At 35.7% G+C, this 27,132-nt stretch overlaps 1 protein-coding gene across 3 annotated transcripts; it reads right to left on the reverse strand.

The window, feature by feature from the left end:
- Positions 1–1,252: 1,252 nt before the first annotated feature.
- Positions 1,253–27,097, reverse strand: syn1 (synapsin I). Of its 3 annotated transcripts, none has more exons than XM_051117103.1 (15): positions 26,953–27,097; positions 20,997–21,357; positions 20,379–20,901; positions 18,688–18,745; positions 17,918–18,009; positions 17,471–17,627; positions 14,784–14,873; positions 12,906–12,968; positions 12,598–12,740; positions 12,397–12,471; positions 11,177–11,279; positions 10,953–11,084; positions 9,586–9,658; positions 6,578–7,187; positions 1,253–4,046 (listed from the first exon to the last, which is right to left on the reverse strand). In XM_051117103.1, the coding sequence occupies exons 3-15, from the start codon at positions 20,684–20,686 to the stop codon at positions 3,905–3,907; spliced, it is 2,046 nt and encodes a 681-aa protein (XP_050973060.1). In that variant the 5' UTR covers positions 20,687–20,901; positions 20,997–21,357; positions 26,953–27,097; the 3' UTR covers positions 1,253–3,904. The 3 variants fall into 3 exon arrangements, with proteins under 3 accessions (XP_050973060.1, XP_050973059.1, XP_050973061.1); XM_051117102.1 differs by having other exon boundaries at positions 20,997–21,619; XM_051117104.1 differs by lacking the exon at positions 26,953–27,097 and having other exon boundaries at positions 1,253–4,008; positions 20,997–21,619.
- Positions 27,098–27,132: the final 35 nt, after the last annotated feature.

A 27,132-nucleotide genomic window follows, 5' to 3' on the forward strand; every position in this document is an offset into this window, starting at 1 on the left:
GGCAAGAATCTTGACAACATTTGTGTTTGATCTTATCATTTCCGGTCAGGCTGGTGAAATATTAGGCTAATATCTTAATTAATACTGCTCATATGTATGTTTACCACTTATTAACTTTAGTTTGTCAGATTTTTGCGCCCTTTCCTGAGTCCTTTTCTATATAATTTAGCAGTTACACACATTTTTCCGTGGTTTTCTGTTGTGTATTTTAGGACATATTCCATTAGAATTTATTGGTTTAACAAGCCATTATAGAAGGTGACCAATTACCAGTAGAGACTATCAGGGTCCATTACAGTTTCCATTAAAACCAATACAAGTCCCATTATAACCTGTAAAACCATTACAAATTTTGTGATGGTGTCTATTGTTTTTTTTAGCAGGGCGTGCAATCCATGCTGTTGTTTACATCAGAGTATCCCCTGGTGAAAAAAAACAGCATATGCTGGTAGGTATGTTTTGATGCTGGGATACTGGTTAGGTAGGTTTTGATGCTGGTTTAAGATGGTCCTTTGCTGGTTTATGCTGGTCCTTGACCAGCAACATGACCAGCAAAAACCAGCAAGGACCATCTTAAACCAGCTAAGGACCAGCATAAACCAGCAAAGGACCATCTTAAACCAGCATCAAAACATACCTTCCAGCATATGCTGTTTTTTTCACCAGGGTCTCCAATATGTCCGTGCATCCGGGTAACTGACAAAGCCGTCCTGTAAGTGCAAACCCTCTATACATCTTTAGATTATTTAGGTAGACTATATGACAACACTATATGACAAGGTACAAAACTAGGGTGGTACCCTGAAGGGTACAATTTTGTACCTCTAGTTGTACATTTAAAACATGTTGTGGGTACATAATTGTACCCTAAGGAACTATTGTGTACCTTTAAAGGTACCATTGTTTTGTTCCCTAGGAACAAAACTGCACCTTAACAGTACCTTTTTTTCTGACAGTGAATAATATTACACTGAAAATGAAAAATGTAAAAAAAAAAAAAAACTTTTTTTGTGAACATCAAGATCTGTATTGCTTGGTGGAAGTATTGTTTACTGTGATTTTTAAGTTGATACTGTCATTACTATTGTCAGATAGGCCTGCTCATTGGAGTCTTTCATTATATAATGTATAATGTAATGCACTGCTGCGATTGACTTGCTTATGCTTAATATTCCAAAGTATATATATATATATATATATATATATATATATATATACAGAGTCTGTTAATATAAGAAAAAGGAGATGCATATTTATTTGATAGACTTTATTGATTATGTGCACATTTTAGCATAGTAATTTGACACCATTATTAAGCTACATTGAAGATCACATCAAAGTTGCATCTGTTTGTGTAATACTACACCATGTTTAACAATATTTCTCATTTTAATAGAATTTAAGACTATAATTCTATATATCTGTGAATTTATTTTATATCTTCCTTTCTTTATACAATTGGCAGGCATGAACAGACAATAAAATTCACTGAGATTCAAACAGTCAAACCTATTTAGAAATTATGACCTATTTGAATACATCATCTTTAAAAGGAGACAATTCCTCTGAATATATATATATATAAAAAAGAAAATACACAAATGTAACTATGCCAAAAAAACTTAAACCAAATGATGAAGTACAAACCTCAGGCAAGGGTTCTGTAAGTACTGCAACATTCAAATAAATGACTGAAATCTCATTTGCCTCCAAAAACTTGATTGCATCAGTGATACAGTTTTTCATAAGACATTCAGTAAAGCCATCATTTAACACACATATCTATCGTAATTGGTAAAACATGAACCACATAGAAGAGCACTGAAAGTTTGCCTGAGCCACAACAATATCATGGCGGACCATCTAGATAACCACATATGTGAATCAATCAAGCCACTTACAATCATATCAATGGACACACTGACCAAAGATGACTTTTAACAACTGCATTTGTCACAAAATGGGTCAAAGAAAGAACACAGACCTGTTAGGTTTAGTTTACAGTGGAGATATTGCACAACCTAAATCACATCTGATTGAAGTAAAATCCTGTCTTACACAAGACCCACAACGATCACCTTTTGAGGATCAAATCAAATACAGGACGCTTGCATCGTTTGTTGAGTTAAGATCTGTACAACACTTCTATTTGGTTTAGACAGTTTACGGTACAACATTACATTATACATATATATACACATTAACGCACCATTTGTCACAAAAGGATCACTGTGAATACACAACAGGCTGGTGAGCGGGAAAGCAAGGGGAGGTTTCGGGATTGGGTCGGGACTCCTGGAATGGCCTTGACTAAATATATTGCCTAAAACACACCACTACTAGGATGTTTTATCCTCACTTGTGGAAGACACTGCCGGTTCAGCTCTAAACTCCTCGGGGTATGGCGAAAAGTTGCAGGAGTTGTTGGTTTAAGGATCCACATTGTGTAACTGGGACATACTAAAGTCTACAACCCAACATGTGACGAGCATCTCCTCTAAAGATGATCTTTTTGTGAAGACGTTTGCCGCCGATGGCATCCTTGGCTTTGTATTTTGGCTTTGCGTTTTCATAGGGCCCAAGTGTGATGAACAAGCAGCTCCGAAAACCTACATGCTCATCCAGGCATGCAAAATATACCTTCTCTTGATGCAACAAACCTTCCTGAGCTCTCAGTGCTCTCAATATGTTCTCAAGTGTTACAGTATTAGTGTGCAAACATGTTTATGTAGCAAACGAATACATTCGACGGATTCCTCCCTTTACTGGCCTTCGCAATCAGTAACTCTCTACAGTAATGGGTTGGAAGACCTGATCAATGGCGCTAGGTCATTGCATCTTTCTCTTCAGGACATCCCTGAGACGTATGTGATTGCACAAAACCAATCTCTTTTTTTTTTGTATGCCTATCTGGCTAAGGCATATTAAACACGTCGAAGGGTGTACCATTGTGTGTGTTTTGTCAGGAAAAGGGACGTCGGGGAAGCAGCGACAGAGCTTGCTCACGAAAATGAAACAACGTTTTCACTACAACTACCTTATCTAGGTGCAACGACACGACACAAAGCAAGACCACCCACAGTGTGCGACTACGTTCTCCTTAAGTGACATGCAAGCATCGCAAGCGGCTAGCGCTAACAGCCGCGGGGGGTTAGTTTCGACGATGGAAGCTTGTGCAAAATTGGAACAACATCACAATGGGTCATCATTGCAAAATCCAAAATCCTGCTCAAGCATGTAAAATACGAAACGATTAACCATTCGGTTACATTACGATGTGGCGCACACGGTTAAAATCAGTAGATGGTGCCCCTTATTGTAACAGAACATGCTTTAGACAATTAGCAGACATACTTCAGATATCATTTATCTGAGAGAGCGTGGCGGTGGATTGTTTTACAACAAAATATCCACCAAAACGTTTTCAAAAAGAATCTTGGATTACATTAATAATAGGAGACTGGAATGAATAGGCAAGAGTTAGCACGTGTGCTAAGTGTATGCGGGTCCAGTCACTGTGTAGGTAGTGTAAAAGAGTGCGTGCGTGTATGTTTTTTAAATTTTCACACCTCCCTCCATCAGTTGGATCAAAAAACTGGGAATGTGTCTAAAGAATTAAGTCGTGTTAAAAGATTTAACTGCAGTAATGTTGTGATATCTCACTTCATATTGCAAACTTCAGCAGTGCAGGCAGTGTTTTATTAATGTCGCATTGCAAATTGGCATGCACAGATCTGATGTGCACTGCAATGTGCGATATAATTGGTCCTTTCTGTATAGAACTGACAAGTGTCTGTGTTTGCATGATTTTTGTTTTTTTTTTTAGAAAGACTGCATAACCTCTCTTTCTGTCTGTGTGTTTTTTTGTGTCTGTGTGTGTGTGTGTGTGTGTGTGTGTGTGTGTTTATTCCACGGAGAAGAGGCTTGCAAAGGATTTCCGAAGGTTGCGGATGGTCTCAGCCTTGGCTTCGTCCTGACTAGGACTTTGGTGCTGGGCGGCCGGCGTTTCTGGAATGTTGAATGTATTGGTAAGAGACTGGGATTTGCTACAAAGAGAAGAAGTGGCAATAAAGGAGAGGAAGAGGCTATTAAAGTCATGCAGCAAACCCATGGAGATGGCTTTATAAAGGTATGGCAGACAAAAAGAAATAGGCTGTGAGAGAAAGACAGAATGATATTCATACGCTTTCTTTTGTGTCATTCATTTAAGCAATCATGACTCAAGTGCAGTGTTTACATCAGCCCTTGGACTTATGAGAAATGGCATCTCTGGATGTAGAGACATGCACTTTACTCTGCGTCATTGTTTATTTTGGGCCACTATTCCTAAAAAAAGAACCAAGTGCAAAGGCACATCTTTGTAACATCAATAAATAGTATGCTTTCTTGTATTTCTTCTTGGAAGAATCAATGTTATATTCTATTAGTTACTTCATTGAGGAATAGTGGGAATAGGATGATCACATTCATACTTGCTGACAATCGCTTGACAGTGAAAATAGATCAAATGCACATTTCCATTCAGAAAAATGCAATTTCCACAATCAAGTGCATGAATGGTTTGGGTGTAAGACTGAAGGAAGCCATCTTTGGCATGCAAAATACCAGATCATCTACTGTGCATACTTCTGTATCTCCATTGTTTTAATTAGGCGTCTGCCTATATGTATAAGCCACATTAATCATTATCACCATTATTGTCCAGTCTCATTTTTATTATCATCACCATTATTAAAATCTGTTTATGATTATTTAAAATCATTGAAGTCATCATAGTACGCTTCAAAGAATCTGTTAAGGAGCTTTTGGACGTGTTTATCCATTCATTTCATGCTCACCTGTTGCATACTTGGTACTAGCCAATACACCCATGGCCAGAATATGGAATATATACCATTAGATTATAGTTTTTGAAAAAAAAATGCTATGGCTAAATGAAGTTAGAAATGTATAGACGATTTCAGGCCATTTTATCCAGTATGCATTAGGCTTTTCTGAGCTTGCACTATTCCTATTTTGAAAGAGTAAGTTATTGTGATGGCTGTGTGAATTAGTTAGATTGGCATTTTAATTGGCTGGTAAGTCAAGAAAGGACCAATCAGATCAGTAATTATTTGGTCACCATCCAGTCTCTTACATAAAAAAAACATACTGTGACGACATACACTGCCAGTCAAAAGTTTTTGAACACTAATACATTTTTAATGTATCTTAAAGAAGTCTCTTCTGCTTAGCAAGCCTGCATTTAATTGATCCAAAGTACAGCAAAAACAGTACAATTTTGAAATATTTTTACTATTTAAATTAGCTGTTTTCTATTTGAATATATTTTTAAATGTAAATTATTCTTGTGATCAAAGCTACATTTTCAGCATCATTACTCTAGTCTTCAGTGTCACATGATCCCTCAGAAATCATACTAATATGCTGATTTGCTGTTCAAGAAACATTTTTTATTAATATTATCAATTTGTAAAACAGTTGAGTACATTTTTTCAGGATTCTTTGATGAATAAAAAGATCCAAAGATCAGCATTTATCTGAAATAAAAAGCTTTTGTAACATTATACACTATACTTTCAGATAAATGCTGTTCTTCTGAACTTTCTATTCATCAAAGAAACCTGAAAAAATTCTACTCAGCTGTTTTCAGCATAATAATAATAATAAATGTTTTTTGAGCAGCAAATCAGAATATTAGAATGATTTCTGAAGGATTGTGTGACTGGAGTAATGATGCTAAAAATTCAGCTTTGAAATCACAGGAATAAATCACATTTTAAAATATTTTCAAATAGAAAACAGTTATTTTGAATAGTAAAAATATTTCAGAATTTTACAGTTTTTGCTGTACTTTGGATCAAATAAATGCAGGCTTGGTTCTTAAAAAAACATCAATCTTACTGTTCAAAAACTTTTGACTGGTAGTGTAGGTGAAATATAGCGCTTCCCATCCTGCAGTTCTCACTGTGCTTTAAGTCATTCCGCTGCATTGGGCTGGAAATTTTTTAATTTTTATTTTTAGTTCACCCAAAAATGAAAATTTGTGTTCTGAAGATGAGCAAAGGGTCTTACGGGTTTGGAGCAGCATGAAGGTGAGTAAAAAATGACAGAATTTTCATTTTTGGGTGAACTATCCCTTTAAGCACAAAAAAAAAAAAAAAAAAAAAAATCCTTGTTAAACTGACCCTATTTGAATGGCAGTATAAGAAAATAGACATTGTACAAATATACCCACTTTAATAGAGTATAGAATAGAATAAAATTCAGAGCTTGTGAATCGAAATTGAATCAGAAGGTCTGTATTCATACCTAGCCCTATACAACATTTACCCTGATAGGTTTACTCTAACTTACACAATGACTATCAATCAGCACCATTAACTTGTCATGTGATTTGCAAATTTTATGATGTAGTAGAGGAGACTGGCCACCATCTATTTAGTGTAGTCATTTGCATGGGTGATGAAACATCATCAACAAATGGAAAAACATGTCCAGATGCTTATGAATCAAAAAAAACTTCACATCCAGTCAACTCAGCTTACACTATGACAGAGGACAAAAAACATCTTACTTAAGCTGCGGTGATCCGCTCAGAGCCGGGTGATCAGGACTTGGTTTCTGTGGAGGTGTGGGTTTCTGCTGCAGGGGAGGTCGTGCACCTCCTGGGCCTCCTGGACCTCCCTGGCCCTGTGAAGTAGGCCGTGGTTGCTGAGTGGTCGGAGGGCGAGGACTGCCCTGCTGTTGCGGGGCTGGTTGTGGGGCGTCTTGGGTTGGCTGTGGCCCACCCTGGGTGGGCTGCCTGGTTGGCTGGCCTTGTCTTGGCTGCTGAGGCCTCTGCTGAGACTGACCAGCTGGTTTGGGACCCTGGCCGCCAGTTTGAGGCTTCTGTGGCTGCTGTTGAGGACCACCTTGTTGGGGCCTCTGTGACTGAGGAGAGCCACCCGGGCCACGCTGGGTGGGAACCTGTGCTGCGGGGGGCCTCTGCGGACCTGCGCCACCTTGACTAGCTTGTCGCTGTGGGGGTTGATTGGGGCGGGGTTGTTGAGCAGGGGGGTTCTGAGCGTTAGGACTGGTCACAGACTGAGTTTGAGCAGGGGGCTGGCCCTGGGGAGAGGGACGCTGCTGTGGTGGGGCTCCTTGGCGGGCAGCAGTAGTGCTAGCAGCTGCTTGTTGTGGACCTCCTAAAAACAAAGCTAATTTTTACTGTGTAAACAGGTTGTAATATAAGCACAAACCCCATGATTTACTCACCCTCAAGCCATCCTGGGTGTATATGATTTTATTCTTTCAGATTAATACAATCGGAGTTATATACAAAATCTCCTGGCTCTTCTAAGCTTTATAATGGCAGTGAATGGCTGTTGAGATTTTGAAGCTCAAAACAATGTGTCCATCTGTCACTCTAACGCATTTGACAAACACGGAAGTGCAGTGGAGAATCCAAAACAAAACATCAGTCACAAATTATACGTACAAAATGAGGATTTGTAAAGAAAAATGTTGGAGGATTTCGAAGCCAGACTGACTGGTTTTCTTTTGTTGTAAACAAACCGAGACTAGCATATTCTCACCGGAGTTTATGCAATGCCTACATCATCCAAGGTTTATTACAGTTTATAAAGTTTTAAATATGGTTATTTTTCTTACACAAACACATCGATTTGCTTCAGAAGGCCTTTATTAACCTCCAGAGTTGTGTGGAGCACTTTTTATGATGGTTGGATGCACTTTATTGGACTTCAAAATCTCAACACCCATTCACTGCCACTAAAAAGCTTAGAAGAGCCAGGACATTTTTACTATAACTCTGATTGTATTTGTCTGAAAGAAGAAAGTCATATACACTTAGGGTAGCTTAAAGGTGAGTAAACCATGGGGTAATTTTAATTTTTGTGTGAACTATTCCTTTAATTTTTTTACCCTCATGTCATTCCAAACCTGTATGACTTTCTTCTGTCTGCTGAATGTTTAGTCTCATGTTTTGCATACAGTGAAAGTAATTTGTGATTTTTACCATAAAGGCCCATTCACACCAAGAAAGAAGCTTTTCACAAAAATTAATGTGCTGAACATTTTCATTTGACAGCTGTTAACACATCAGTTCAGAGCAACACAAACACTTGCATGCTGTCAGTTACAAAGAAGTATTCTAATCTCTTTTCCATCACAACACATAGAAAGTTGTCCAACCAATAAGATCTGTGCTTTTGGTCATGCCTAGAAATGTTGCTGATATATAAAACAATGACTTTGTGGTGCTCACAAATGTAGTATATTGCTAAGCAACAATAAATAACAAAGGAAAAGTATGTAGTATCGGCAGTGAAGATGGATATTGAGCAGCTGTCGTCTTTTGTTGTTGCCATGTTATACAAAACAAGGATTGACTGAAGTCTGCGTGTATTGAAAATGAACAAAAAAAAAAACGATTTACTTTGTTAGCCCACATTATTAGTCTTGTGGTGAACAATTAACTTGTGCAAGTTTGTCTTCATAACCTTTAATCAAAATCGAATAATTAGTTTCACCTCTGGAATGGCATTCATTCTTTGATGACGTCACTTTAACAGGCCCTAAATCATTTAAAAAGTACCGTAAGCTGCCCAGAAGCTATATTTCAAAACTTGTATAATGAACAGATCAAAACTTAAGATGTTATTCACTAAAAAAAAGATTAGCCACCAATAATGTCCGCCATGTGTCTTCGTATACCATATTTGAAAACTATATAATGATGATGTATATTTTAACTTTTTCCCCTATAAAACTATTGTATGGCTTTGTAAGACTTCTAATAAGTTATATGTACTATTTTCATGGTGGACTTTTATGGTACAAAATGATAATCACTGTTTACTTTCATAGTATGTAAAACTGCAGCTTAAGCATTCTCTCATTTTGTGTGCAACACAAGAAACAACATTAAGGTGACTAAATGTAATTACATTTTCTAGGGCTTCCCCCTAATAGTCGACTAACCATTAGTCGCTTTTTTACTCACTTAGTCGCAGGATGTGCTTTCTGCCGTCTCGTTCTCTGTGAACTTGAGCGTGTCACTTCTAAACTCTGTCTAAACGTGCCTTACAGACATGAGAAATATCTATAGAGAATCTATAGAGAGTGAAATATCTACTTTTAAATAAACCAGTTCAAATAGAAAACAAATATTCTTAGATTATGTAATCTGTATGAAACGATCATACAAGCACATCACTACTGTGGAGATGACGAATCAATATCGTCAACTTCATCTAAACAAGGAAAGCATGCATTTATTAACAAATTCTTAAAATGTTAATGCAGTCTACCTGCTTTATTTCCCTGACACACTCATAATTATTATATCTGCCAGTGCGCTGTGGCAACCTTTTTTTTGCATGTGCTTGATCACTTATTAGGCTATGTAGCCAGTTAAAGGCTCATTATTATGATTTATATGGCTTATTAATAAACGTGCGACTAATAGTCGACTAATGCTCAAATGACCAGAAAAATCTTTTGTCGAGGGCAGCCCTAAAATTTTCAATTTATGAAAAGTGCCTGAAAGGTTGGCTTTATTTTTGCTGTGTAATCCCTTACCCTGTGGAGGAGGGCGCTGTTGTGCCTGGGGGACTTTCGGCTGAGAGATGGGTTGAGGTGAAACAGCTGGGCCCTAAAATACACAACAAACATAGGAAGGGAGAATATATCAGAAACCAAAGCACACAGAAAAAGAATGGTTGCACCCACAGATTTCAGTGCAAGTTTCAGTATTTTTAGAAACACTTTTAGTCCCTTCCATAAAAAGAAATTGTGAAGGTTTTGTCATAAATGAGACTTCCAAACAGCTGTAACCTCAAAAATAGCTGAACATCATTACAGAAACATAAATAAATGGCTGATGCTGGCAAAAGTGCAGTCATTAATCTTCAGGCAATCAGTTTAGCACAAATGTGGAGGGAATTAAACCAAGCAATTTGATGCAGAGGTGATGAGAGATGAAGTCTGAGTCTTTAGCTTATGCATTAAAGGCATTTCTCACTCTAATTCTCTCCCATCTGTTTGGCTATGAATCATTACAATCACAGCTCTGGGAATAATGGATAAGAGCAGTCTCTGCACTGCAATCAAAAAGGATCTCCGACTCATGCTGTGACTACAAGTTTTGCATATTTCTGCTGAAAAATTTGACAATAAACACTGACTGGTGGGAGGAAACCATTTTACTGAATTGCTCAGCAGAATTGCGCTGGTTAATGCAACATATGCAGAAATGACAGTTTTTGTGTGCATGTTTTTTCAGGTCACATATGCTTTCAGGAAGTTGCAATATTTTGAGTCACCAGCAGGCCAGTTTAAATGGTTTAAAATTTGATCTGTGTTTTTGCACAGAGCAATTTTTTAAATCGCACATGAAAATGTGCAACTTTATTCCTTTTTACGCAGATGATGATGATTACAGGGGCAAATTATCAGTTCAAAAATTCACATTTTTGCTCTGTTTCTTAAAGAAAAATCCTTTTGCCATAGTGCATGATTTTGCATCACATAACCAGCTCCACATGAATAGCTTTTCTGACGTAGTAAACTTGCTCATACTTGGGTATGAGACCCGTGACAAGAGTTAGCATAAAAAAGCTCAAAAACTCAAAAAGCAAGCTTAAAATGCATTTTTTTTATCTTACGTTTGTTTTCTTAATTTCAAATGCTCTATCCCACCCCATCATCAGACCTTTAATTTCCAAAATGCTGCATTATGTAAAACACAGTGACAAAACATTGCCAGATTCATGTTCATCTGTTACTTATAAAGCTGAACATGCTTTTAGAGCCACTCACATTTGATTTGTGACACAAAGCAAACAAGAAGCAACGTAATATAATTTTTAGAAATGTCGCCACAGGCACGTTTTCCATTAAGCCTGGGTTGAGAATATATGAGGATGTTTTGAAGCGAGTGTGTTAACCTGAGAGCGGACTGGAGTGGGAGCTGAAGTGCGTGGCACGGTCTGGTTCATTTTAGCCACAACAAGGTCAGCCATCAGAGCCCGGTCCTCATCCTGCTGGTCTCCTATGAGAGGCATTGAGCAGCCCACGACCTAACAGACACACAGAGCATTTGCCCAGGGCATTATGAAAATATTTCATAGAGTTATTTTGGAAAGCTGACTGTTTTTGCAGATGTTCTTACCTCAATTATGTAATCTCGACCATCTTTACCATGCAATGCCTCTACAGCGCATATATCAAGACCTCCGAAAACCTCAGAGCATACATCCACCCACATACGATACCTGCAGGGAAAATCGCAAATGATGACCTTGTACATTCCATTTAAAGCATCCACCCACACTGTTGTCCAGAGTAAACAAGGAAATCAGGATTACTGCAGTGCAAGGCATTAATATTTGGCTTGGTATCATCGACTAGCAACTAAACTCTGTTTGTTGAATCAAAACAAATCAGTTTCAAGAAAAACATGTGATACCTGTTGAGTGTAGGCCGTTCTTGAAAAACAATTCCATTGTCAATAATATTTTCCTTTCATACAGTATATTTTTGCTTTGTCATGTATGGTGTATGGAGTGAACAGTGATGTGGGGAAAAATATTTTTTATATTTAAAAAATATAAAGCAGTTCAAAGGCTGCAACATAAAACGTTAAAAAAAAAGGGGGGTATGAATACTTTCGCACGGCACTGTAAATGACTTTTACATCGCTATGATAATTACGGCTGCACAATTTTTAAAAATAAAACCAAAACTGCATTATGGCTTAATTAATTAAATCTATATAATTAAGTCATATTTAATAATAAAAGTCATATTTATATACAATCACAAATGTGTTGGCCAAATTATGTAGCAAGGGGCAAACAAGGAGCTTTTTTAATAAAACAAATCACAATTATTTCCCCAAATTGTAGTGCTAATGATAATACAGTTGTTCCAAAAAGTATTAAATGTCCTACATGTCTGCCTCCTGCATCCTAACTAAAATTGAACATCATAAATGGCTGATTTTACATATTTTACGTAGGTAGCAAATTATGTGAAATGCACCAGAGCCCTCGATGTACAATTTACTTCAGTAATGCAATTTTTTCAGCACTGAATGAATTACTAATGAATGAATATTTAACATTTCTCTTGCTTCACCCACCATCTTGAATAAAAAATGCAATGCCGTCTAAGAATTTGCATTAAATGAGTTATCTTATGAGAAATAGTGCTATATAATGTCCTGTAGTGCTGTCTACTAAGGCAGCTATTAGCATATGATATGCATAATACATAACATGTTAAATTATGCAAAATATGTCATTTTTAGAAGAGCAAACATCTAATGGGGTTATCTGATGTCATGTTATAGGAATATGGAAGAAGGAACATCCTGTAAGATGTGTGTACCTGTCAGACATGGCCACCTGCTCTAACATGGCTGATCCTGTGTTGGTCTTCCAGTTGCCAGATATAGATGTCCTCCTGTCCAATAACACAACAGCAGGTATGACACAGTGTTTTACAATCAGTTCCAATGATATTGTTGAAGGTATAGATTCCATCATGCCAGATTGACATGAAAACACTGCTTTGGTTTTAGACTCTTACATGTAGGCCTTGTAATTGTCACCGATTTTCTGGATTCGGATGTCATACTTGGCGTCAATGAAAGGCTCAGATGTGGCGTACGTCTTTGTCAAAGCGACAACACTAGCAATGTCTTGGAAATCATACTGATTGTCCACTTTGACCTGCACAGAGAATTGTACTGATACAGCTGTAATTATGAAAAGACCAAACAATTCACACAATGATGTATGTATAGTTTGGGTTAATTAGTTTAATGAATAAAACTGTATCATATATTTCAAAAATACCAGTTGACAGGAATTTGTAATAAAGGATTTCAATCATACCTTTCCCATGCCAGAGTGAGCATGACCCATCTTCACTACCACAGGAAAGCCAGGTGTAGTGATCTAATGACAAGACAAATACACTATCAGTCAAAAGTTTTTGAACAGTAAGCTTTTTAATGTTTTTAAAGAAGACTCTTTTGCTCACCAAGCCTGCATTTATTTGATCCAAGGAAATATTTTTTTTATTTAAAACTGTTTTCTATTTGAATATATTTTAAAATGTAATTTATTTCTGTGATCAAAGCTGAATTTTAACCATCATTACTTCAGTGTCATGTGATCCTTCAGAAATCTTTCCAATATGCTGATTTGCTGTTCAAGAAACATTTTTTTTATTATTATTTTAAGTTCCAAAGATCAGCATTTATCTTTTATAACATTATACACTATACCATTCAAAAGCTTGGAGTCAATATAATAATTTTTAAGAAATAAATTATATAAATTAATACTTTTATTTAGCAAGGGTAATTTAGACTGATAAAAAATGATGATAAAGGCATTTATAATCTTACAAAAGATTTCAGATAAATGCTGTTCTTCTGATCTTTCTGTTCATCAAAGAAACATGAACACATTCTACTCAGCTGATTTCAACATAGTAATAATACTAATAATAAGTGTTTTTGAGCAGCAAATCAGAATATTAGAATGATTTCTGAAGGATCATGTGACTGGAGTAACGATGCTAAAAATTCAGCTTTGAAATCACAGGAATTTTAAAATATGCTGAAATAGCAAAAATTTTAAATAGAAAAATATTTTAAAAATTTACTGTTCAAATACTTTTGACTGGTAGTGTATACCAGTATGTACGTATAATGTTACATTTCTATTTCAATTTCAAATAAATGCTGTCCTTTTCAACTTTCTATTCATCAAAGAATCCTGAAAAAAAAAACGTTTCATGGTTTCCACAAAAAAAAATTAAGCCACATTCAAATTCAAAATTCAGCTTTGCCATTACAGGAATAAATTTTTATTTATTCCATCATAAATATTTTAAAACACATTCAAATAGAAAACAATTTTGCCATTTTACTGAATTTTTTCATTAAATAAATGAAGTCTTGCTTTAAAAAAAAAATCGTACCAATACCAAACGTTTGACAATAGCATGTTTGTGTGTATATGTGTAAATCTAGAATTCTATACATGCCATTACTCAACCATGTTTTTATTGCAGATATTACTACACAATATTGGCATGACATTTTTCTTATCCGAATGAATTATTTAATAGAAAATGACACCAACAACAAGTTGCTTTACTTTAGAATTGGTTATTAATCGGAGAACATGTTGTGTTTGCAGTCTCAGTGGTGCTTGATAGGCATCTTCTTTATACTGCTGCAGTAATTGAAATGCGAGAGCAAAATCTTTCTGCTCAGGGACAAAACAAGCCGACAGAATTATGCCTGAGTCTGCTGTGCTTTATCTTAGAAAAAGGCCAGTGAGAGAGGAAAACATTCTGGCAAAGACTGTGTCTGGGATCATTTATGTGTGAAGATGCCTGCAGTGGAGGAATAGGAGGAGGTGGTGGCACTGCAGCAAGCCTCCCTCTCCTATTAAAACCTGAACTATGTCTATAAGAACTGTGATGTACCACACAATTACACTAGTCTGGAGTTTATGACATTTCCAGTCTAGACAAGACTGTAACTATGCTAAGCTGAGTGGAGCAGTGCTGAACTGGGGCACTGAATATGCATGAGTCTTTTATATTTTACTGGTTACTGCATCCAGGCACCACTGTCTCTGCCACAGATGGGTGCTTTGTGCGCGGTCTAGTGGGACCGTCTAGAGCCCTATAGCTCAGGGTTTACTGCTGAGGAGGGCCAGGAGAGGGACAGGGACAGATGGTTAAACACTCACCATCTCCTTGTGGTTGGGGTAATAAACCTGGTCGATCAGTGGGAACTCCTCTGGACCCAACTGCTTGTACAATCTGGACAACTGAGCGAACTGATAGATGCATGGCGTCCCACACACAGGCATACGTACATAAACAGAGAGAACTATTATGCACCAATAGTTAAGGACATTTAATAGTAAACTGTAACATTGAAAGAGGGTTCCTATACTTTCGACCAATCTTTTTTTTTTTTTTCAGTTGTTAAAAACAGTTTGACTGATTGTTAAAAATAATTTTGATTCAGACCGTTTGAGAAATTAATTATTCAGTCTGATTTGTAAAGCAGCTTGGCTTAATTCTTTGAAAAGAATTGACTAAAACAAAAATGTATTCACTTAAGTCAGTGATTTGATTTATATATTTCTCACTATACAAGAGCAACATAAAGCTTTAACCTTTTAGTAGAGCTTCTAATTTGAATATAGAAATACAGGCATTTTATAAGATTTTATGGTAACACTCAAATCCTTTATATATAATGCATTATCAAAGTGACTTTAATGCATTAATTATGCCTTGTAATGCACCTTATGGTCTATTTATAACTGCATGATCTCATAAATAATTGTAACCTCAGTTATAATACATTATAACACTTAGCTATTTATTGTTACTCTGAGTATAATGCATTAAAACCAGAGCTGGGTAGATTACAAATTGTAATCTGTTACCGATTGTACATTACATGACAAAGATTGTAGTTAGTAACGTAATCCATTACATTACACATTTAAGACAATATAATCAGAGTACTTTTTGATTACTTTTAAATTACTTTTGACCTATCTTGTTTTTCACATTGATTTAAATAGGACAATCTTGTATGATATCGATATGAAAATACAAAGAGTAAGAAAATATATTCAATTAGTTGTTATTACCAGTGCATTAAATATTATATTACGTAAAGGTTTCCCAACCTGGTGTTTAAGAAGGAAGTGCAGGGGGGTTTATGAGTTTAAAGGAACACTCCACTTTTTTTGAAAATAGGCTCATTGTCCATCTCCCCTAGAGTTAAACAGTTGAGTTTTACCATTTTCGAATCCATTCAACTAATCTCTGGGTCTGGTGGTAGGACTTTTAGCATAGCTTAGCATAGATCATTGAATCCGATTAGACCATTAGCATCACGCTCAAAAATGACCATATATAATGACGATACTTTTCCTTTTAAAACTTGACTCTTCTGTAGTTACATCGTGTACAAAGACTGACAGAAAATGACAAGTTGTGATTTTCTAGGCTGATATGACTAGGAACTATACTCTTATTCCGGCGTAATAATCAAGGAACTTTGCTGCCGTATCATGGGTGCAGCAGGCGCAATGATATTACACAGCGCCTGAAAGTGACCGGCACTATGTTTGTGTATATGCAGAGTTGCAGCCAGCAACGTTGATGGCTGCGTAATATCTTTGCACCTCCTGCACCCAGGGTACGGCAGCAAAGTTTCTTGATTATTACGCCGAAATGAGAGTATAGCTCCTAGCATTATACACTTTTCATTTTTCGTCCATCTTTGTACACAATGTAACTACAGAAGAGTCAAGTTTTAAATAGGAAAAATATTGAAAATCTTTCGTCATTTTTGAGCGAGATGCTAACGGTCTAATTGGATTCAATAATCTATGCTAAGCTATGCTAAAAGTGCTACCGCCAGACCCGGAGATCGGCTGAACTGTTTAACTCTAGGGGAGTTGGAAAATGAGCCTATTTTCAAAAAAAGTGTAGTGTTCCTTTAATGAAAAACTAATAATTAATTCAATCATAATAAATTTTAAATAATTAATCAAAATAAAAAAACTTACTTTAAAAAATGTTTACCTACATGACCATAACCAAAATCAGAGAACCAATGAACATGAAAATGTGATAATTATTAAAATATTTATTTTAAGATCTCAGGGGTACTTTCAGTAAATATATTAGGTGAAAGAGGATCAGATGACAAAAAAGTTTGTGAATTTGTGTTTGAAAGACAAAAGCTTTCCGAAGACATAGAAATACATGGTTAAACAACCTACAGAGTGATAATTCAGATAAAAATGTGTTCTGATCTTTGTGTGAATGTCCACAAAATGTAAAGATTTTCTGAGTGTATATAAGCACTAGGCTATTTAGAAAGGTAAATTTAAATGATGAAACATAGGAATTAAGGAGAATCAATAAAAGATGAATAATTTAATTGCTATTGTGTAAATAATATGTAATCACGTAATCCATAAAAATGAACTGTAGTCTGATTATGAGTATTTTAAAAATTTAGTTTAATCTAATTACAAGTCCTTAATTTTTGGAATCTGATTGTGTAATTCAGATTACATGTAATCAGTTACTACCCAGCTCTAATTAAAACAAAAGACAAATCTTCAAATATTACAATGCATTGCCAATTTGGTTACACTTATTTATGGAAAGACATTATGCATTACAATGTACACTATGAATACCTTTATAATGCTTTAAGGCTTTAAGTGTTACAAATTTAATTCATGCCCACGATTTTTCCAATCCTGGAAACACTACTATCCTTTACTGTGAGAATTCAAAAATGTATAGTTTTAAAATACATTACTAAATCCAATTGGATATACTAAGAACATCCCTAATTAGCTGATAAGTATGGATTAATGTATGTAGTGCTCACCACCCATGGTTTGTCACAGAAGTTGTAGACCGAGTGAAGAGAATTGACACTGGGCAGACCAGCATACTGAAGTCCAATCACAATGTTCCTGTGGTCGCCATTCTTGGCCATGCTAAACGCATGCTGTCGCACCAGCACAAAATCTGGCTTGAAACATCTAATTAACCACAAAAATGTTGGGAATTATTATCAGTAATCATACTATGATTAATTGAAGCAAATATATTCTATTATACAGTATAGACACACATTAGTATATACAGCACATATATGTTCTTCAAATAAATAACCTTGATTGCTGCTCTAAATATTCCTAACATACAGTAATTATTCTCACACGTTTTTCACATTTGTATAATTGCTTGTTGAATTAATCAACAAAGTAAACCTAAGTGAATTGCATGCTTTATCTTTGCATTTGTTTCCTAAAACAGATGTGAAACCTACTTTGTGATTTTGTTGCCACTGCGGATAGCCTCAATGTCCACGCTGTAGCTTCCCGTTGCGTGAGCCACCAGATTAACCTCAGAGAAGTCCGCCTTAAAAATCAATGAAAATCACCAGATGGAATGAAAGGATCAATGAATGTGATCAGTAAAGTAACGCTGGCAAAGCATTTATACTAAAACAGCACCTGAGGCCTTTGATGGGTTGCCAAGTGTGGTTGTTAAAACTACAAAAATTTCCTTTTGAATGACATGTCGTTAAAAATGACAAAACACAGAAGTGGCATTTTTTATCTCTTTGTCTGGTATTTCAGAATGTCGTCAAAGTCTTACATAAATCCCTAGATTTTTGTGTACTAATTAATAGTATTACATATAAAACCCTAACCAAACATGATTTCAACCAGTCAAATCACAAAATGTTTCTTCTGGTCGAAATTACTTTTGGCTTATTGTAAAGCTGCTACCAAATATGTCTCGTCCATGATTATTTTAAAGGATATCATTCATTGACACAACAGATTCATTTTCTTTTATCCCCATCTATAATAGATTAGATCTTGCATTTCATTACTAGGGACAGCTTTGATATATTATCCCATCCCTTTTCGCAAACACAAACAAATTGCACTGAAGAAAATACAAAGGCTCAATATTGCAATTGCAACTCAGAGTGACAGTAATCTCTAGCCAGTTGACATGTTTTGGTAAGTCTAACATCTAATTCATAACAGCACATTGTTCAGTTGTACTGGGGAAAAAAAACCTTACCTGTTCGACTTTGATGTCAAATTCACCATGAACCTTCTTGCCTTTGAACACCTTTGCCCTAGAGAATTAAAGATGAAAAAGAAAGAACATTTTTGCACTTGTGAGTCATAGTTAACAAAAACACTTAAACTGTGTCCAAACTTGATTATGCAACAGTGAAATGGTGTGAAAATCATGTATTTCAAGTATTCATTTAGCATGAATTATTTGTGTTAAGGGATGCTGAGGAGTTTTGTTTCAGTGACTGTAACTATGTGTTTTTGTGCCGCAAGCATAATAATAACATTTAAATATTTATATGCTATTATATTTAACTGTAAATCTATTGTACACAGAGATCATCTCAGAATGCAATGTCATGTTTTCAGTCACCAAATAAAATAATTAGATGGATGGATGGAGTGTTGCCTTAACTAAAAAGTTTCTTGTGACCCTGGACCACAAAACCAGTCATAATGGTAAATTTTTTAAAATTAACGATAAGATAATATTTGGCCGAGATACAACTATTTGAAAATTTGGAATCTGAGCGTGCAAAAAAATAAAAATACTATGAAAATTGCCTTTAAAGTTGAAATTTACAAAATGGGTTCACAGAACACTATCTTTACTTAAAATCCTAAATGATTTTTGGCATAGAAGAAAAATGATCATTTTGACCCATACAATGTATTGTTGGCTATTGCTACGAATATACTCATGCTACTCAACGACTAGTTTTGTGGTCCAGATCACATGGTGTTGTTTTGGCTTTAATATTTCAGTAAATGTGTCACTAGCCCTCATGGGAAACAGTGAGAGCAACATCACACACTTTAAAATTGTAAAGATATTCGAGGCACCATGTGGGGTTCCTCAGATCTCCATACCAGAGGAAACAACTGGAGAACCTCCAGACATCCTTTCAAAAAGGACAGTCCTCTGAGGAACCCATAAATTCTTACAAGAACTCCTCACTGTCAGTCAATCCATTAACCCCATTATAAACGAAAGGCTCTTTAAATATATAAATATCCTATAAAATGCATATGAGTGTGCAATAGGATATTTGAGCCATCCTGAAAACAGTTCCTATAAGTTCTCCAGAGTTTAACCGTTGAAAACTCCAAAAGTGTCTTTATTACCTTGTCATCCCTGGTGAAAAAAACAGCATATGCTGGTAGGTACGTTTTGATGCTAGGATGCTGGTTAGGTATGTTTTGATGCTGGTTTAAGCTGGTCCTTGACCAGAAACATGACCAGCATAAACCAGCAAAGGACCAGCTTAAACCAGCATCAAAACATACCTACCAGCATATGCTGTTTTTTTCACCAGGGATTTTTCGAAGACTTTGTGTTAACACTATTTTTCTCCATGCACAGCCAGACTACTCTTAAACCCATCAACGCAGGGCCTTTTAATCTGGACTCAAAAGCTAATGTAATATACTTTGCCGTAGGGTCTCACTGCTTTTCCATTAACTGGCTGAATAGTGAAATGCGCACAAACACACGCGCGGGCACACCCACAACTACACGGCGCGCTTGCCAGAAAGGCCCATAGACTAATGAGTCACGACATTTGGATAGTGACTCCTTTTGGCCTGTATTAGCACGGGCTACACCTCAGGTGCGAGCCTGAAATGTGAAACAAACAAACCTGTTCATAAACTCCACGTCTTATAGTCAAAATAGATCCATATGCGTCTTACCAGTCTGTCTGCTGGTCATCAATGACCAGGAGGATCTTGGCGTTGCTTGAGCCGATTCCTCTCTCGGTGGCCTCGTTAAAGGTAGCGGCAGCGGCGGCGGTGGTCTGTTTGACGGCGTTGGAAAGGGAGGAAAAGAAGCCGGCGCCGGTAGACTGGCTAGGGGGTTGACGCCTCTCTTGAGACCCCGGCGAGAGCACCGGGGCTGGGCTTTGCTGCGGCGGATCGGGCCGCTGTAAATCGCTCATGTAGCCATTGGGCAAGTTGGACATGAAATTACTGTCCGACAGTCGACGTCGCAGGTAATTCATGGTGGAGATGAAAAGGGATGCGACGGTAAATTACTCCCCTGTAGGTTCTACACGGCCAAAAAAATCCAAGACGAATGGAAAACCGATTAAGTATCTGATATCTAGGATGCAACCGAGCGCTTCAGTTTAAAACGAGACGTGAAAACGAGTAGATACGCAATTCTCCAGGGTGCACCTCAAAGCAAAGGTCGTGCTTCACAACATGCAAAGCTGCACTGCAACAAATGAAAAAAACCAAATCAACGCTTTGTTAAAATCACGATTAAAAATGCATACATAAATGCTCGCAATTAGTGATTGATTGACTTACATCAGTGAGAAGCTCGTTCAACAATTGGCTTTAGGATTTCAAGCTCCTTCCATTGATGTTGATGATCTTCAGATCCTGTTCCATGGGTGTGGAGAAAAACAATCTTAACGCAGAGGCACTTGTTAAAAGTGTGCTCGCTGCGTTAAGGTAGTAATTGTCATAAATGAAACTCGGTGAGGCAAAATCTCCGGCCAGATTCTCTGCGATCCGGTTGGGGCTTCGGAGGATGCAGGGATTGCATCACTCGTGCCATCCAATCCTAGTAATCCGCCCAGTGTTTTCCCTCGTCATTTTTTTCTGATCCATCATCAGTTTCTCCCGTTGCGCACGTTCTTTAGGCACGGGACAGGTCCGGGATGTGCTTGTTTAGATGAATGGGGAGAAGAGATATATTTGGCATGTGCTTGCGTTCATTTTAAGGAAGCGAGAGACATCGATTGAACATCACTGACAGTGGGTGGTGCTGCCTAGTGATTAAAGAGCTTGTAACTAAAAGGTTGTAGGTTCAGACCCTGCAGGTGGCGATCCTTGAAACTGTCACCATGGTGTCCTTGAGCAACACACCTAAACCCAGGTTGTTCCCTCGGGACTGTCGTTGTACATCATAGGGATGCTGCAAGGGGCTTTGAAGAAAAGCTTCGGACAATTAGGAGTGTTTGTCTTATATATTAGAAATAGTGTTTTTTATTATTAATAAACTGCACTGTTTGCACCTTCACATTTATTTTCATTGACACTTGGGAATAGAATGTATTGTAGCATCTATGAAAAGCAAGAATGGGTTTTCAGTACTCTGGACAGTGACTGTGGAACTACTCCTTCCTGTCTGTGTTTTCAGCACCCTGGACAGAGAATCTATATGTTCTTGATGTTGCTATTAATAGGAAAGACTGGGGCTAGTCGTCACACTTTTTGCTTCAGTGAAAATTCCTCTTTAAAAGTCAATGGGGGGTTGTGTGCTTCATTAGACTTCTGTATTCTGTAAAACGGGTCACGTCGCTTCCAGCTTTTTTATGTGCTTTGTTAAATATGTAGTCTCAAGATGCCTTCAATGGAAATACCAAAGATGATCATAACTGTTGGCCATCACAAATGCAGATTTATATCTAATTTACTCACCTCCATGTCATCAAAATGTTCATGTCTTTCTTGCTTCAGTTCAGTCATAAAGAAATTAAGGTTTTTGAGGTTTTTCTCCATGTAGTGGACTTCAATGGGGATCAATGGATTGAAGGTCCAAATTGAGGTTTCAATGCAGCTTCAAAGGCTCTACACAATCCCAGCCGAGGAATAAGGGTTTTTTAAAAAAAATCTTTTTTATACCTTGACTAAAAATGACCAATCGTTTTGCTAGATAAGACCCTTATTCCTTGGCTGGGATCATGTAGAGCCCCTTGAAGCTGCTTTGGAACTGCAATTTGTATTTGGAACTGCATTTAAGTCCACCATTCCTGTAAAATTCCTGGAATGTTTTCCTTAAAAACCTTGATTTATTTTCTCCTGAAGAAAGAATGACATGAACATGGATGGCATGGGGGGGGAGTAAATTATGAAGACATTTTTATTCCTATGAAGTCAGCATGAAATGAAAATGTACCTTTTAAAATGCATGTTGTAGATATATCTGCACCCCTTTTTTTACATTTATGAAAAATATCCTTGTCCTGAGCACACAGTTCATTATATACTTGACTTTTGTATGTCAGTGCTTTTGTATTTTATTCAGCTGTTTACACAAGAGCTATTATGAATTATAATGAAATACAACTTAATGTTCAGATAATCATTTTTTTTAAACTAAGCATTTTAAATCAATATGCAAAATTACTTATAGTAAAGGACTTTGTGTCAAATGATTTCCTAAAGGTACTGATATAAATCTGTGACAAGAAGCCATCATCTCCTCTGTGAGGTCATTTATCAGGAAATGGCCTGACTGACATTTAAATGAAGGAACATATTGTTTACAGGCTCCACCCAATGCAACACAATACATTAACAACACATTCACTGCCTTTGTGTTTGCATGACTCTAAAACATAATTTTAATATAAATGTAATGTAATTTTCAGCCATTTCATATTCATTGCTTTTGTCACTTGTGCAGGTTCTTAAGCATGATTGCTATGGCCATTTCTGTTTGATAATGAAATAAGGCCTTGCATAGACAGACCCTATCAATAAACAAAGCATTGCTCACATTCTTTACTTGAGTGGTGAATCAGTTACACCCACATTAGCACAAAATGGAGGCGTGGGCAGAAGCAGACACCTTCAGGCACACAATGCAATCTGAGATGTGACTTTAAGAGAGCTGTTTTACACCAGAGCTTTACAGTGGGACTGCAGTCTTTCCCCCTTCCCTTCTGATCACGCTCTACATCTGCAATGAGGGGAAAAAATACAGTTTTTTATTCCTTAATGGCAGAATTAAAACTAAAAGAATTAAGAGAGGGAAAAGCAAACTTTAAAAATATGTTTGGGAATATAAAAGAATCCCGAAATTCCTTTTAATACATCAAAAACATACTATAAACTGAAGTGTAAGTTTCTTATACTGAGTTTCTTAAACTTTTATAAGATCTACAGCACTGCGGCTTTAATAGCCTGCCTTTTTATTGTTGTTGTATAGTAAGCAACAAGCAATTATAAAAAAAGTGTGTGTTAATAAAAAAACATTTTTTACACATACACTACCGCTTACACTACCAGTTAAATGTTTTTGAACAGTAAGATTTGAAATGTTTTTTTAAAGAAGTCTCTTCTGCTCACCAAGCTGAATTTATTTGATCCAAAGTACAGCAAAAACAGTACAATTCTGAAATATTTTTACTATTTAAAATAACTGTTTTCTGATATTTTAAAATGTGATTTATTCCTGTGATTTCAAAGCTGAATTTTTAGCATCATTACTCCAGTCACATGACCTTTAGAAATCATTCTAATATTCTGATTTGCTGCTCAAAAAAATACATTCATTATTATTATTATGTCTGAGTAGAATTTTGTCGGGTTTCTTTGATGAATAGAAAGTTCAGAAGAACAGCATTTATCTGAAATAAAAATCTTTTTTAACATTATAAATGACGTTATTATTACTTTTGATTAATTTAAAGCATCCTTGCTAAATAAAAGTGTTAATTTATATAATTTCTTTCTCCAAAAAATAAAAAATTATACTGATTCCAAGCTTTTAAATGGTATAGTGTATAATGTTATTAAAGCTTTTTATTTCAGATAAATGCTGATCTTTGGATCTTTCTATTTAGCAAAGAATCCTGATAAAAATGAAAAAAATAAATAAATAAAATTGGTAATAATAATAATAATGAATGTTTCTTGAATGAATCCTTAAGAATGATTTTTGAAGGATCATGTGACTGGAGTAATGATGCTGAAAATTTAGCTTTGATCACAGGAATAAATAACATTTAAAAATTACATTTATTTTATTTTAAATAGTAAAAAATTTCAAAATTTTACTGCTGTGCTGTATTTTGGATCGAATAAATGCAGGCTTGGTGAGCAGAAGAGAATTCTTTAAGAAACATTAAAAATCTTACTGTTCAAAAACTTTTGACTGGTAGTGGATGCATCAGCGGTACATTTATTTGATCAAAAATACTGTAAAACAGTAATATTTTGAAATATTATTATTAAAATAACTGTTTTTAAAATACGTTTCATTTTAATGTCAAAACTTATTTTATTCTTATGAATTAGTAATTACTCCAGTCTTCAGTGTCACATGATCCTTCAGAAATATTTCTTATATGCTGTTTTGCTCCTCAAGAAACTATTATTATGAATATTGAAAACAGTTGTGCCACTGTTTAAACAATATTTTTGTGGAAAAGTATTTATTTCTTTCAAAAAAAAAAAATGAGTTTGACCCTAAAGTTTTGAAAGGTGGTGTACATCATATCCAATTACCATTTTAATGTTGTTGCAGCTTGTTATGCTGGCTGTATTTTCTGCGTACATGGTGTACAGATTTTTTATTGTTGCTTTTCTCAGGCTAGTTTCTGGAGTTTATTACAGTAGTGCTGAAACACACAAAAATGAGCTCACACTCTGCAGTGATATAAAACTCAATTATTCTGCACCACATCCTTCTTCCCTTGTTAGTGGATTCACAGGGAGTTGTTTTACAGGGGTCCCTTTCCCTTGAGAAAACAGTTGTTATTCTCCAGCAGGAACCAGTTGCTCAAGTCTATCCATACATACAGTCCACAGTATGTATGCCATGAATTGAAGTGAATTGCGGCTTCTGGCACTGACCCTAATTCTGAGCCATTACGCTAACAAAGGGAGCTTAACCCGCCTTCACAAAGCTGTTCCATTAGTGAATGAGCAAAAGTGTTCATAAACAAACCTGTGAATGGTTCAGACAGTCAGTGCCATTCAAAACAACAGACAGCATTTACACCTATACACCTAACATACATATGCAAAACTGCAAATATTTGACTGTTTGTTAAAATAATGCTTATTCTGCAAAGGCTGTGTGCGTTTACATAAATATATACATTGCCAGTCAAAAGTTTTTAAACAGTAAGATTTTTACAACAAGCCTGCATTTATTTGATCCAAAGCACAGCAAAAACAGTAACATTACAGTAAAATAACTGTTTTCTTTTTGAATATATTTTAAAATGAAATTTATTCCTGTAATCAAAGCTAAATTTTTTGCATCATTATCCTTCATAAATCATTCTAATATGCTGATTTGCTGTTCAAGAAACATTTATTATGTTTATTATCAATATTTAAAACAGTTAAGTACATTTTTTCAGGATTCTGTGATGAATAGAAAGATCCAAAGATAAGCATTTATCTGGAATAAAAAGCTTTTGTAACATTATATACACTATACCATTCAAAAGTATAATTTATAAATTAATAGTTTTATTTAGCAAGAATGCTTTAAATTGGTCAAAAGTGATGATAAAGACATTTATAATGTTACAAAAGATTCTTCTTCTGAACTTTCTATTCATCAAAGAAACCTGAAAAAAATCTACTCAGCTGTTTTCAACAGAATAATACTACTACTACTACTAATAATGAATGTTTTCTGAGCAGCAAATCAGAATATTATATGATTTCTGAAGGATCATGTGATCAAATCAAGAAGGATTTTCCAGACAAGCAAAAATATTGTCTTGTTTTCAGAAAAAAGAAGTCAAAATTAAGTGAGTTTAAAATAATCTGCCAAAGGGGTAAGCAAAATAATCTAGTTTTCATTTTGAAATAAGATTATTTTGCTTACCCCATTGGCAGATTATTTAAAAATCACTTAATTTTGACTTCTTTTTTCTGAAAACAAGACCATAATTTTTACTTGTCTAGAAAATCCTTCTTGATTTAAGAATTTTTAGATATTTTGGCTGGAAACAAGACAAAAAATCCAAGTAAGAAAAGCATTTTTTGCAGTGTAATGATGCTAATAATTCAGCTTTGAAATCACAGGAATAAATGACATTTTAAAAGATATTCAAACAGTTATTTTAAATAATAAAAATAATTGCTGTACTAATTGCTGTACTCAAATAAATGCAGGCTTGGTGAGCAGAAGAGACTTAAAATCTTAAAAATCTTACTGTTCAAAAACTTTTGACTGGTAGTGTAAAAAAGGCTAAATAAATATAACCTACCTTAATGATAATAGTAAAGTTAACTATGGATGAAATTAGCTATGTTGATTGTCGTTATCAGAGCCATGCAAATAAATACATCCTAAAAAAATAACGATATCGTGGCATAGTTGTGAATATGCTAGGCCTATAGATTTTTACTGCAGTCAAATAAACATTGTTGGATAAAATGTAGCATCTCTGCAGCTGGTAAGAACAATCTTTACTTAAAACGTATTTGCTTCAGGCCACAGTTTTTGACTCTGCACTAAAGCGACACCAACCTCAAGCCAAAAAAACATTAAGTGCTCTAACGTTACCTGTTCTGCGGGCATTTCTTCTTCTCTGCACTACACACTGTTTAGTATCTCCAAAGAGCCACAGAAAATAAAACTGAAATATTATTGTGTATATTTCTGCGTTACGGTGAATTCACACAGTCGTGCTGCCTTGGTGACGTACTTCAGAAATTATTGCTATCCCTGATTTTTACCGGAAGA

Source organism: Labeo rohita, chromosome 8 (genome assembly GCF_022985175.1).
Source record: "Labeo rohita strain BAU-BD-2019 chromosome 8, IGBB_LRoh.1.0, whole genome shotgun sequence".
Classification (NCBI taxonomy): Eukaryota; Metazoa; Chordata; class Actinopteri; order Cypriniformes; family Cyprinidae; genus Labeo; species Labeo rohita.